This window comes from Psittacula echo (assembly GCF_963264785.1).
Source record: "Psittacula echo genome assembly, chromosome: 10".
Lineage (NCBI taxonomy): Eukaryota > Metazoa > Chordata > Aves > Psittaciformes > Psittacidae > Psittacula > Psittacula echo.
In genome coordinates, this window is record NC_137741.1 from 6454011 (window position 1) to 6468829 (window position 14819).

General features: G+C 40.9%; 1 protein-coding gene across 1 annotated transcript in view; it reads left to right on the forward strand.

The window, feature by feature from the left end:
- Window positions 1-523: 523 nt before the first annotated feature.
- The window catches only part of MTMR10 (myotubularin related protein 10), a 39165-nt gene continuing 24869 nt past the window's right edge, over window positions 524-14819 (forward strand). The window contains exons 1-2 of the mRNA XM_080626405.1: window positions 524-897; window positions 2255-2315. Coding sequence (XP_080482531.1) covers window positions 838-897; window positions 2255-2315 — 121 coding nt within the window. The 5' untranslated portion in view covers window positions 524-837. The remainder of the gene's footprint in view (window positions 898-2254; window positions 2316-14819) is intronic.

Genomic DNA, 14819 nt, shown 5'->3' on the forward strand with positions numbered 1-14819 from the left:
CACAAGGGTGGCCATGCACAGCTGTAAGGTGACAGGCCTTGTGTAACAGGTGACAGCACAACTCGGCAGCAGAAGCAGGTTCATGCCGGAGCTAGTCCGCGGCAGCCCTGGGTGCAGTGAAGACCTGGCACTGCAGATCCCGAGCGGGCTTTCACAGTCCGCCTGCGGCCCGGAACTACAGACACCCCGAGCTGCAGTGCCCGTCCCGGTACCCTGGAGCGCCGCCGCTGTCGGTGCAGAGCCTGGGGCCGGGCCCTGGCCCGCCCTTGGGGCGACGGAGCCGAGCGAGGTCTCCGATAACCTGGCGCCGCGGTGGGTCCGCTCGGCAATAGGGGTGCTGGCGGCAACAGTGTTAAAGCGGACAAAGCGTGAGCTGCCGACCCCACCGGGCCGCGGCCGCTTGTGCCCTCTGCGCCGCCGTACGAGGCCGCTCCCCCCTCAAACATGGCCGCCCCAGCAAAGCCCGCCTCAATTTGCTGCCTGCCGGCGCTGCCGTCGCCCGGCCGCCACCGGCGGTAGAGAGGTGCTGGGCCGCGGGCGGGCGCGCTCGCGGGGAGGTGGAGGGAGCTGCGGGGGGCCCATGAGGGGCTGCGGCAGCCGCAGGCCGAGCCTGCCCAGAAGGCTGACTCCTCCCTGGGGGCAGGAGGGTGCGCTGGGGCCGCCTCCGCCGCCGCCCGCCCGGGCCGCCGCCGTGTGGCTGGAAGCGCGCAGCCCCGAGCGGCCGCCGGGCCTGAGCCGGCGGGTGTCGGCACCCTGCCTCCGCGGGACGGGGCCTGCTGGGCCCGGCCCGGCCTGCCGCTCCCTCCCCGCCCGCCGGGGTCCCCGCCGGCAGCGACAATGTTTTCTCTCAAGCAGCCCAAACCCACCTTCAAGTCTTACCTTCTGCCGCTGCCTCAGGTAACAGCCTTTTCCTTCTCGGGTCTTCCCTTCCCGGCCCTGGCCTTGACCCTGCCCGTGGTGCCGCCGCCGGGTCTTGCCCTACAGCGCGGCGGCTGGGTCGGCCCGGCCCGGAGGGTGCGCCCAGTGCTGGGCCCGGAGGTTCTCCGCGCTCGGCTCGGGGTCCCCGGCTGGTGGCGGCACGCCAGCCCCTGCGGCTCCGGGAACCCTCCGCTGCTCGGGGAGACAAAAGCCAGGCAGCGGCTGAAGTCGCACACAAACATCGGGTGAGCAAATGCTGGTGACAGGGCCAGGCTTCGCTCGAGGAGCAGAACTAAATCAAAATGAACTCTTGTGCTGGTTGAAACCAGCCAGCGTGGGATTATGTCGGAAAGTTACGAATAATGCCTCAGGTGCTCGCGTTCCTCTGGGTGGGATCGGCGTTACCCGCAGTCGCGCTGTGCAGTAGTTTGGGAAGAGAACAGGAGCGTGCCTGTTGCGCAGAGTTGAATTCTCACCATAGCCATGATTTCACGTTTAAAACACTGCTGATAGCATGAATAAGAAAATCAAGTGTCTATAGTAGAATGATCTATGTAGTGTATATCCCATCAAGAGTATTTGGTAGAGCTACCAGGATTTCTTGGTGTGGTCCGAGTGTGCACTTGACAGAATGTGATTTTAATTGATGTAGTTGAGACCAGGCAGAACCTCTCCTAAGCAGCGTGTTTGACATGTTGACTCACGTTTGCTTTTTCAGTTTCTTGGTAAAAGTGAAATGTTGATGCAACATACTTCTGGATGTTCCTAGTCATGGGAAGCAGCAGTATCGCTCTCAATGTAGGAACCATAGGCATTAAGGTTATTCACTGCAGGTTCCAGTTTTTCTATAGAAGTATTTTTATTTTTAAGGTTTGATGTTAAATATGTGAAGGCATGTATGTGTTCTAGGCCTTGGGTTTGGGGAAATTTTTACTGTGCCAGAAAGTCATGCATATGAAAAGTTAACAGAGAGTTTTGTGCAAACTGGAGCATCTGTGTCAATGTAGTTCTTGTTGTAGGACCTGGGTCTCTATGGAATGTCAGTCCAAATTGGTTTTCATTTGACCTGTATGGGGTTTTTTTTTATAGTCTAGGTTACACAGTTAAACATTAGCAGCTACATACATTATTCTTCTGGTGAAAAGCTGAATGTACACAAAAAAAAATGTCAGTACCTTCACAGAAAAATGTTGCTATGATTGGATCGTAGCTTTTTTAAGATCAGCTTGCAAAGTTAAAAGAAGTTGTTGTCTTTGTTGCCAAGTGTTGCCCAAGACTTATGTCTGAATGTGAAGTTCTGATTCTGAAGTAAATCATCCTTTTCTTTTCCCTTCAGGCTGAAGACCATATAGCGTCAGAACCAAGGATTAAAAAACTGGAACCAGTACTTTTGCCAGGTAGGCATAAATCAGGAATTTGACAAATACCTCAACAAGGGTATATTTAAGCCATTTGTTTATTATAATAGAATTGGTAAAATGTAATTAGTTTTCCCTATTTTACTGTGGTTAGTGACTTTGGTGTATTTTAATCTTTGTGCAATCCTTCAGGGAATATAATGTCCAAGTAGGAAAATCCAGAGATATTTGTCTGTAGAAGATTGTTTGAACCTGCCTGAAACACTAAATAAATACATCGGCAGTTTTGCAGTGCTTTAGTGTGTGGAAGATAACGTGTTGGTTTTGTTGTCAGTATTTGCAATGAAGCACTGTAAGTTTTATAGCATTTATTGATACCTTTTGGAAGACTACTAATCAGATAGTCAGACCTTTACCTGCGTGCAGAATCCACTGCTATAGCATATGTGGTAATCTTCCTTTATTTTAAAGGCAAATAGTCATAGAATTTCAAGTAGGTAGGTATGATTGACTTGTGTATTGGGAAACTGATGGTGGCATTGAAAAATGCCACCTTTAGTCACTTACTGTTATTGAAGGTGCAGCTGTTAAGTAATTTTGGAATTTTTAGGTGGCTTTAAACCTATGCAGAATAACCTTTTCAGTGTGTGGATGAGAAAAACAATGTTTTTATTATTGATCATAATTACATATTTATTAAAGTGTAAAATACTCATGTCTTACATATTTTAAATAAGAAGTAATCTTTGGTAAATGACACTTTGATCAATAAGAATTTCAAAAAGCTTTTTCAGATACCACAGGAATAATCTACTATGCTCAAGATTACTTTCGTTGCGAACTCTGCATTGCAGTAATAAATTTGTTTTGACCTTTCTAGGGGTAATTTTGAGTTTTAAACAGTGGTACACTGCATTTTTTTTGTTAGCATTAAGATTGTATGTCAACAAACAAGAATTTACACATGTACTAATGTAGGAAGCTATTGCTGTCATGTGGGCTAAGTTGATAAAACATGTTAACTTTGAAAGTGATCAATAGAATAAATAAGTTACTCTTAAAAATCATTTCTGTCACTGTTTCTTGTGGGACTTTTGTTAATTAAGCAGTACTAATTGATACATTATATGGTCGAGTGAGGTACCTTAAGCTTAAGAGGCTGAAATATTGTGGAAGAGGTTCAGCTGAAAGAGTAAATAACAACTGATTGACACTCTGTGTGAGACAAAATAATACAGATTTTGCTTGAGGCAGAAATACCTTAAAATGCATTGCTGAGATTGCTGAGATTTGAAATACAGATATATCTTTAAGCTTGCAAAACTTCTACTTGCCACTTGGCATCTCATTGGTTATGTTGCAGTTGATATTCGTCCAAGGTCTTTGACTCACAAGGAAGTGACTGCATGTTCTTCTCTGAGACATTCCACAGAAAATGCAAGGCAGAACGAGATTGTTTTCCTCAGAGTTTAACACATCTTGCCTTTGCTGTGAGATGTGTGCATGAGCAGTTACAGAAAACAACTTCTGTGCAGTAACTTTTTGCAATGTGGTTCATGCTTTATTTGTGAAACTCCGAAAAACACTTAAAATGGTGCTAACTGGGTCTTGTTTTTCCTCAACTGGCTTATATTTATCCTGTGTTTACATCATTTCCCTTTTCTGTGCTATCTTTGAAATTAGCATTTGGTGGCTTTTGGGATGTTTGTAGTAAGTTGCCTCAGGTTGCATAGAAACCAATTGAGAGAGTATGACTCAGCATAGCATTCAAATTTCCACCTCCATATTATTCTAAGGTGTTATTTTGAACTGTTTCATAATAAAGCTCACTGCTCTGTACAGCCACAGAGTAGGCCTTATAATCTTTTCATTTTTGTGAGCATCAGTCAGTATGAGGGTGGGGTGGAGTTTAGAAGTGACTTATTTTAAATTACTTAAATGCAGCTCTTCTTGTTTAAAGTTAAGCACTGGCCTAAAAACTTGGGATTTTTTCTGCCGTCAAATGGTGCAGCAGCAAAGTGTATAAACAAGTACACATTGTACTGTTGGATAGACTGGCTTTGGATTTGTCATAACCCAACTTTCTGGCCAAATTCCAACTCATTTAATTACATTAAGGCTGACTTGTACTCCCTTGCAAGTACAGTTTGACTATGGTATTTCTAACATTCTATCCTTAACAGGATAGAATTGTATAAAATTGCCTTTGCTCTCAGGAACAGAGTTAATCCTGAGTGGCTGAATGTTTGTTATGCTGGTCTAATTGGTAGAGTTTTTAAGGAGTTCTTTTGAAATTGAATTATGTTAGTAGAAGCAGTTACAGCACCTTTAGTAATCTTTAAAAACTGCAAATAGCTGTATTAAGCTTTTGATTCTTAAAACATAATCACTTTGAGGGAGTGACTAATATTTGACCCTAATACCATACTACCTAACTTGTATTTCTGTGCGGTGCAGGTTAGGAGAGGGAGTTCCAGACCTAGAAACAATACCAGGTTACAAAATGGTGGGGGTTTATTTTGGGAGGCAGTAGGCAGGCAGGGGAGTATGGGGGAACTTACATTGGAATTGACTTTTAACTTGTAGAGTTTGTTTTTAAAGTTTTCTCTGGTGCCCAGAGGAATAGAGATGCATCTCTTCATATTTTGGAACAAAAGCCTGTATTTTCATGGAGCTGTGTGCTCTGAGGACAGTGGTATATTAGGAAAAGCAACAAACATCATTTTAAGGAAGTAAAAATCTTGGTTGTAAGTGGCAACACTGATAATGCAGTAGGGAAAACCAAATAATTTTCTAGAACTTGGTTTAATTTCATGCCAAAGCACATGGTATGGTTTCAAGATAGACTTATAAAAAAGTGTTCTCTTTCTTTCTGCAGTTCTGTTCTCCTAGAGTAGCTCTTCAATGAAGAATTTTTGCAGTTAGTTGAAGAGCTGGCCTGAGGAACAGTTTCACTTATTTTAACTTTGTTTCCTTGCATAGCTTGTTCTGTGATCATGTCAAAGAGGAAATACAGACAAATAGCAGATAGGCTACCAGTCAGTCTGTTAAAGTGCTTTGCCTGGCTCGTGGGAAATCAGCTTGTGTACTTGAGGGAGAATGAAGTTGTTAAACTTGAAGTTGTGTTTTGTTCTGGTAATCGATTGTAGCCTGTGTCCACAACAATGTCTGTGGCATTTTTGAGACATCAACTTAAGCATTCAAAAAAAATTGTGCAACAGAACTGAGATGTAATGCAATGTATGCTTTCATGATGTGATTGGCAATGCAGTGTGCAGGGAGGTGTAATACATAGATAAGGAGCCAGTGTGGTGCCTGTGCAGTAAGCAGTGCCATGCCATAGTTCAGGATGGGTCAGACCAAAAGGTCCTTCCTCTGTGTTGCTCACCAGGATATTCTGCAGGAGATATGTAACTAATGGAATATCTGATGAAGTGTGAGAAAACAATTGTTCCTCCTGGATTGTAATACCCACTGGTAATTACTTTGAAGTGTTGCTCAGTATACTAATTTGCTAGTAGATTGAGTTAGCAGTTGTTACCTGTAAGTAGCCACAAACCAGTTATAATTCTAGAAGTATTATTATAAAATTATAGAAGTAAACTGAATTAGGATAGCATTTTTTTATCTTTCAGAGTGGCTCACATTAAGGCAAGTTAAAAATGTGTGCTGTTGCAAAGCAGCTAATCATAGCCTCTTGTGTCTGCATCATGTTACATGGACAGTTCATAGAAGTCAACTTCAGTGGCACCGTTGGTGTGCAGTCACACTCATGGTGAGTTTATGAACGAGTCGTAAGTATGGTTGGACTGGGTCAGATGTTACCTCTTGCTAGCACGTAGGAAGAGGAAAGAACAGGACAAGGAGTCCTCCCAGCTGCTTGTTCTGCACCCTCCAGCTTCCTTCAGCATGTGGCATGGGGACTTCCCTCCGAGAGTACCGTAATGGGGGGAGATCCAGATGATGAGTTACAGAGCATCATAGAGACAGTGCTGTTGTACTTAATTCCTCTTGCTGGATTTTTCTTACATGACTTTGGCTTTCTATACCATGTAAACTTCAATCGCCCACAGCTTCATCTAGTAATAAGTTCAGCAATCTAATTGTATGCTGCTACTGACTACCTTTTTTTATTCTGGACTTAACTACCATCTAGTTTCTGTGGATAAATCCTAGTTCTTGTAGGGCACAGCAAACGTCAAGCCATATTCGCCCATTCCATGTGATTTGTGATTTTTCATACTTGTGTCATATGTCCACTCTGTTTTGCTTCCCTCTAGCTTAGTTGTCGTGGTCCTAAGAGGGAAGCTTTCTATTGCTTTAATCATCCTTTTGATTGCCTCTGGGCATTCTCCAGTTGTGCTGTATTCTTGATGAGGTGGAATGTTGTGTTTGAGACTTCTGCCATTGGATATATTGGGGTTTTATCTATTAATGACAGCTTAATTGAATTTGCAACCTGCTTTTGGGGGTTGGTTAATTTTGTTTATTTGTATATATGCACCCTTAGATAGGCAAACGACTGTAGAAATTGATCTGTGGGAGGTTTTAAAACTGTACACAGTCTTAGACCAGTCATATAAGACTGTCCTATAGCAGTGTCTGATTCTCTCATGAGTTAGCTCCCAGCTCTTTTCCTGTAGATTTTTTTTCTCCACTTTCTGCAAATCCTTTGTCCATGAAGTCGTGTTCCAGAGCCGTTGCAACACGTGATAAGAGGATGAAAGCACACTTTTTGACGAGGCATCCTTGTATGTTAGCACCTCGGGTGTGCTCACTCCTGCCTGATTTGAACCCCTGTATCTCTTGGCATTTTGTTTTGGTTTGTGGTATCCCAGAACAGAACAGAGGTGCTGTGAGCGCATGATACCAGCGCTGGCACTGGGATGGGTGTCTGTAAGAAAGAAACAGGGACCAAGTCCAGGAGTTAATGCGTAACCCGAGAGGCTTGTCAGACCTGCCTTTCTTATGTATTAGGAATCATTTTGGTTTAACACCTCAAAGGGGAAACTGGGATTGTTCAATTGCATGGTACAAGTAGTAATGCTGTCACTGTCAGTGCCTTTTTCCATCTGTGTTTCTGGGAGGAATTGTCGATACTCTAGGTATTGCTTGATCTGTTAAGAATGCTCATTTGTTGATAATGAGCAGGGATAGCGTGTAGAACTTGGATAGAAGTTGGTTTCTGATTGTTTACGAAGCCTGTTTCGGTTGCTGGTTCTCATTCCCCATGTTGTGGTATGCCAGCCAAGGCGCTCTTACTCATTGCAGTGGATTGAGACATCTTATTGCAGGGTATGGGTTTCTTTCCTGCATCAAGTTTCTTACTTGAAATTGAAATGTTACTGTAAAATTTTGTTTGTTTTTAAAGTTAGTTTGTGAGACTAGACAAGTAAGTGAAATAGCTTTGTAATTTCAGCTTCTTTTCAGGAGTCAGTGTCATACAAGAGCATAAAATTGTTTTCAACATTTTGGAATGGCCAGATTAGTTAATCAGAATGGCCATTGGAAAACAATACAATCCCATAAAGTTTTTCTAAAGTAAAATCCTTTTTTTGTGTCTACACCAAGATTACTGAAAGCTTTACTTAAATAAATAATCAGAATTTCAAACTCTAGATCTGAAATCCAAAGCAGCAGTTTTCTGCAAACTGATCTTTCATACTGCAAGAACTTTACAAATGCGCCAAGCATTTGACTTATATTTAGAACAAATGAGGCATCACACAAAGTATACAGTAAATACTTCTGGCTATTATAGCTCCTTTTGTTTGACTCAGTAAATTTTCAGGCCTCCTTTAGGTTCAGTTAGCTGCTTGTTTTGTTTTTTGTTTTGGGTTTTTTTTAAGGGTTGGCATGAGGTAAGTACTACCAAGGCAGTGTGCGTGTAGAATCTGAGTTCCAGATATGGTCTTACAGGCAGATTTTGCTGGATGGAGTCAGTTTGTTCTGCTTTGTTTGTTATCAACACAGTGAGGGCATTTCTTAAAGTTTCTGACTAGTAATATATTTTAAGTATTTGTAACTATCTACAGAAGTACTTTTCTTTTGCAACAGATTAGCTGTAAGGTAACGTGGAAATCCTTCTTTAAAGGTAGAGGTATGAACATGCTTTAAAATTAAATATTTTGATGCTTCTGCACGTGCATTCTGCAAAACAGTTCCAGCATACTTGGCTTCTGCCCATGCTGTCCCACATACATTTAATGCTACAAGTCATTAAAGGTCAGAAAGGGGATAAAATGCTACTGTAGATTCTTGTTTGTCAGCTGAATGAACTGCTGAGGGTTTTGTCTCCTGCCAAAGGTACTTGCTTTCAATGAAGTAAGTCTTCAGCAAACTAATTTCAAGGGAACACATTTTGGTATTGATTTATTTCTTCAGCCAAACCTGAGTAATTTAAGCAAGACCCAGTACTATGTTACAAGGTCAGAACAGCATCTGTAACTGGTATTGGTGACGCAGTTACAGAATAACAGGATGGAAACCACATTCCTCTCAGAATGTTACTGATTATATTGTTCAGGCAAAGTCAGGCTTTGCAAGTCTGTAGTTTATGTAGCCAGACTAAAAATATGCAAAACACAAAGCACTCTTTCTCCTTGCCAGCATGTCTATTGTTCATGGTACAGAACTCTGACTAAATCATTGCTAAAACCCCTTTTTTTTGGGGAGGGGGGTGTGTTGGTGATTGATAGGGTTATTTTAATTTGGTCTAAAAATACATACTGGTGCCAAGAGGAACAGTTTATTATTCTACTTTTCTCATCACAGGTGTGCATTCCTGTTAACTACTTGGTGCTCTTTTGTGCAGCCAAGGAACAAGCCAGATCAGATTGCTAATTCAAATGAAATCTGTGATGATGAAAAAGGAAGAAAAATACTTGGTTAGAATTATTTTCAGCTGGATCAGTTCTCTGATGTGACTAACAAAGTCTTACACAAATGGCAGTGCCAGCACAAGGGTTGATGTGGGAATGAATGATGGCTATGGTTTCCGTTTTTGAGGGTAATACCAGCTGCTGGATTAAAGCAACTCCGTAAGCATGGTCAGCTTTTTAATCTACTGCAGTACTTTGTTTTGGATGCAGTGGGTAATGAGAGCCTTGGTCATGATGGATGTTCCCTTCTTGCCGCGAGAACTACCGGTTGCTTGCTCCACGTTCTTGAGTCCTTCAGTGTGTTTCTGGGGTGCGGGGGAAGCTTTTGCGGAGCATCCTTTCCTAGTTCAGAAAAGCAGTCACCTTTTCACACCCCTCTTGGGGTCAATTTCTTTTGCAGGGTTCACAATGATTAGCCATTACCGGACAAATACTGATTCTAATCTTGTTATTGTGCATGGGAAAATAATAGTTGTTCTACTGTTGTTTACTTCTTTGCTACTTTTTTTCCTTACTGAGCACTTCTAAAATTTAGCTAAGCTCCTGTCATGCTGTTTCTCTTTTTCTGTTTGTTGGCACACTAGAAAAACTGTACAGTATTGATATCTGATATTTTAATGACCATTTTTTCCAATCAGATTGGCAAAGCAAGCTCTTTTGGTACTGTGCATTTAAAACATCCCACTCTTAAGCAGTGGTTAGAGTTGTTCTTTTTTGACAGATATGCCAGGTTCTCCTATTAAAAATTAATGCAAATGGAACATATCTAAATTGGTTTTCATTCCCCATTCAATTTCAAGGTATTAAGCTGTCCTTTTGGAACAGTATTTTTACCTTGTTTTTAGTTTTTTCCTTTCTGCAGATGTACAGAAGATTAAATGTAGTCCTTTCTTTAACTAATTGTGAAAGTTTGCAAAATAGTTGGGGGGGAAAACCGATGGGTGCAGCTTTTTTTGTTTTCACATACCTGAATACATTGTGCAGCACATGGAGATCAGAAAAGCGATAAGAAAGTTAATTTGCGACCTTACAAATACTTTTCTCTTAAGTTTGGAAGTGGCTGAGCACACTTGAACAGAAGATTCATTTAGAAGTGGGTTAGAGACATTTACACCTAAATGCTTGGTGCATACTAATAAAGTCATACAATTTTGGTATTCTCTCTAGGAGAGAACAGCTAAGAAAAGGCAGCTAAATGAGTGAGGATGTTCTGGATTTCAGTTACTTATTAACAAAGTTTTTATTGGAAATTCTCACTCAGAAATTTACAGAAGTTAATTATTTGCCAGTCATTTTGGAGCAGTTTTAGACTTAGATCTTTCTAAATGGAAGTGACCTCACTAATGTACATTTTTAGATGGTTAAATGGCTACTTGAATTAATTTAGCTTTTCTGTTGTGAACTTTTTAGACTTTCACACAAGCTGTTTTTCTGTTGGGTAATCACTGTCAGCATTATAAGCGATTACCCGATGTTTTTCATTGGGTAATCTCTATCAGCATTATAAATGAGGAGCAGGGGTTTAGTTTCCTAAGTGTATTCAGGTGCTAGGATTTTATGAATTTAGGTAGCAATTATGTGACTGCAGAAAGTATTTGGTACTCTCTGTTGTCCTTATGTCTATTGGACCTTGAACAAACACTTAAACATATTCAGATTTTAATTTAGAACTTCAGTGCTCATTAAAGAAAATTTATACTAATAAATCTATTCCTTTGCTTTAGTACAGCATTGAAAAACTTCCCTTAGCAATATGTAGGGTACCTTCAAACTTCTTGAGCCTGCAGGGTTTGCATTACTCATTTATGGAGTCTGATTTCAGTCAGAAAATTGCCTCTAACAAGTATCAGGTTCTTAATGTGCTGTATGTTAGCATTTTAACACACTTTTAGTATGTGTGCATGTGTTCTCTCTCTGTAGGTACCAATATGCATGTGTATATATATATATGTACACAGTACAGCATAAATATGTCTCCTTGTAAACTGCCCCGTTACTTTATTTCATTTGTGCAGCATTGTTGTATTCAGTTGGCATTGTTGGAAATGGTTCGGTTCAGGCTGGAAACGGTTGGTAAGGTCATGGTCTTAATCCACCTTCTTCCATGAAAACTAAGGCTTTAAGATAGACTCTTGTGCTGTCTCCCTCCTGTGCTCATAGGCAGCAAAACTGTGCAAGAAACTCTTCTGGCTGGAAGTGTTTGGCAAATGCGTCAGTGAGCAACTGAAAACCTGGAAGCTACTTGAGTTTTCTGTGGCATGTTTCTTGAATTTTAAGCTAAGATAATACAAAATCTTAAAATAGCAAACATGAGAACTGTCTGTACAGATGAAAAAGGATTGTTTATGCATCTCCTACTGCTGCAGAGAATCTAGACGCTTGTCTCCAGAGAAAATGTAGAAATTTCCAGTTACAAGTTCTAATGCAGTGCTGAGTGTAGCAATTCTTGCTTATTTTTTCAGATCTGTCAAATTTACTTATTGTCTGATCACCCTGTTATTGATAACAAATGGTTATGAAAGGGACACACAATACACACAAGAGCTAAGAAAACTTTCAAGATATTTTTTGTGATCTGCGTGTGTGCAGGTTATCAGATCCAGCATTTGTAAGTTACAAATGACTACCTTTGTAAGAGAAACAAATTAAACTTGATCCCATAGGGCATGGCACCAAAAGTTGCAAAAGAATTGTTCAGTAGCAGGCGAAATGGTGCAGAGCATCCTTTATTTTAGGATGTCACTGATTTGGGATTGCCTTTCAGATTTTACAGAAATCAATTGCCCTGATGCCCAGACCAGACTCGCTTGGTGTGTCTGCATGCCGGGGAGACAAAGCTGGTGCTGTTGCTCAGCAGCTGTGCTCCCTGTTGATCCCCTGCTCTGCCCATCACTGAATTCAGCATTTTCAGCTGTGCCGCTGTTGTCTCCAGTTCTTCCATGTGCCTGCTCTGCCTTCTGAACTTTCTTTGGATTGTAGCAGGTTATGCTACATATCGTGGTGCACTAGATACATGCCATGAATTCTCTTAATGCTCAAAATATGAGAGAGTCAAATTGCATATGTGTGGGGGAGATTTAGCAGAATTTTTCTGAGGTTTACCAGTTTGAGGCTATGTGTGAAGTGGAAGGTGTATTAGCTAGATAGATCCTTCAGTCTCTCATGTTATTTTTGTGATTCATGTATTTTATGTAGAAATATTTTTATTAAATGTGATTAGGCTTTATATTTAAGGGTGGCAACCTTCAATTTTTCTTCTGGTTTCCTGTCAGAGTTTAAACAAGCTGCTCTTGTCTCCTGAGATCATTCTTTGACTGCTCACGTCACATGGAAGTGCTGACTGCTGTTCCACGTCTGGAACAGCTTGTGACTGTTTACTGGAAAAAAGTAGCAGCTACGCTGTAAAAATGTGCAGTGTAATATCTCTGAATAGCTCTGTTGTTGACACTTGTATAGAAAAATCACCTACTCAACTACAAATGCAAGAAGGTTCATTGTGCAAGACCGACACATACTAGTTAGGTTGTTTATCTGCTTTCCTAAATTTGGAAGGTTTGAACCTTTTCATATTACTCATAGACATCCAAAGGAGGAATAAAAGCCTGGTCAATAGGAAATTCCAAACCTGCATTAAAAAGAAAAAAAAAAGTTCAGTTTATGCAGGCTTTTGAAAACTGCCTCTATTACATTTGCATTGCAGACTTTATCATGTGTCACTGTAAATGTTTGAACCTTGCAGCTGAAATGGGCATGCGTGCACCCTGCCTTGACGTATTGTAACACTCAGATTCAAAACTGGCAGTTCTGTGTTAGGCCTGTAAACTTGAGTGCAAAGGAGAAGCTAAGCCAAAAAAACCCAGAATGTATGTGTTGGATGAAATGAGAATACATGAAGCTGCACTAAAATAGGGTTAGTATAGACATGTTGTAGTGCAGCCACACAATTATGAGGAATGTAGGAGAGAAGTAAAATGACTACCTTGTTTAAAGAGGGCGATGTGGCAGTATGTCTTAAGCTGTAGTAGGTTCGAACTAAAGAAGTTTGCTTGAATCTCTTATTTCTCTATCGTTCTGTAGCATCAAAGGTATGAAATACTGAAATAGTTTGGTGATAGTAGTTTGTGCTTATAGCAAGATTGTCTCCGGTGTGTTATTCAAAAAAATATCATTCTCTGATCTGATAGCAAGTGTATATGGGGAAAAAATATGCAAGTTACACTTCATTTAACAGTGTCTTTGGCTCTTCATATCTTTGTATTAGAAATGCAGGTCCTGAGAAGAGGAAGAATAAAAACCATTTAGAACAACTGACTTTTTGAAGAGGGAAAGCTTCACAGGCAGAATGTGACTGAGAACTTGACATTGAATAGTTAAAGATTAACACCAACTGTGAGAAGGAATTACTTTAATATACAGTTTGGACTTTTGCAGTTGCTGAAGTCGACAGCTTAGTTAATAAAATGCTGGGCATTAAGAAGTTTCATGCTCTCCTAAAAGCATTGAAACGTTTTCATTACAGTGTTTACAGAAGTAGGGCTTGTCATTCTCATGTACCCCATCACAAGACATTGTTTTTAGTTGCTGTGGACTTGGCTGAATTTTAACAACTTGAAGCTGTCAGAATCAGAATTTTTAATTAATTTAGAAGCTTATTTAACCACAGTTTGGTAGTGTTTGGGAAAAAACGTTAAAGCTCCAGCACATCTCTCCATAGGGCATTTTCACACTTCTGGCATAGATCATGTATGTATATGATAACCACAGGTCAATGAAACTTCTCCTCTTACCTCTTCAAATGGTCCTAGAACACTCAATTCTGCCAGCTCAAGGATAAAGATGAATCCAAAACACTTTTGTAGCTGTTTATGACAACTGAACTAAAAGCAGGGACTATGCTGCTGCTTTAGTGACTTCCAGGCTGATGCCTGATCATACTGGGGCAAGAGAGCTAGTAGGACAGCTTGCCTAAATAATTTAGATTGCGCATGTGTAGAGACTGGGTCTGGAGGATAGCAAAAGGTGTGTTTCTGCTCCAGTATTTGGAATGCTCAAACCAGTTCTTTGAATGTGTGGTTACTTGGGTGCAGTGATCACTACCTGAGGAAAATGCTGTCTCACAATGAGGAGACAGATGAGAGACTTTTTCAAAGCTGTGTCCATACTCACTGGACATACAGGCAACTGATTACTGCTATTAGAGTCACCCAGAGAATTGTGTTCTTGCAGAGGGGACTCTGAGATAACATTTTGGGCAACTGGGGCTGAATGTGCCCAACCAATTAGAAGCAAAGAAGGCTTTAGCAATCTTTAGTCCTTAGTCTTTTTGAAAACAAAAACCTCCAGCTAGTGTAAAATTATGCTTTTCTTGAACACACATCCACTCCCAAACTATTTATAGCGGATAGCAGCAGAGGGAGGTGGCTGATGTGGTGACAGAAGCAAAAGCCCTACACAAGAGTGACATAAATAACCAAGTTCATTTCCTGAAGTATGAACAAAATTACTACTTTGATTTCAGAAACCTCTGTTGTGGAACTAAAAAGTAATGTGTAATGATTTTCTTTCTCTTTTTAAATGGTCCTCAGTCTCATTTGCCTGTATGCTTTTTATAGCATAGCTTTTCCCAGATGAATGAGCATAATTTTGTTCCTTCATTTGGATC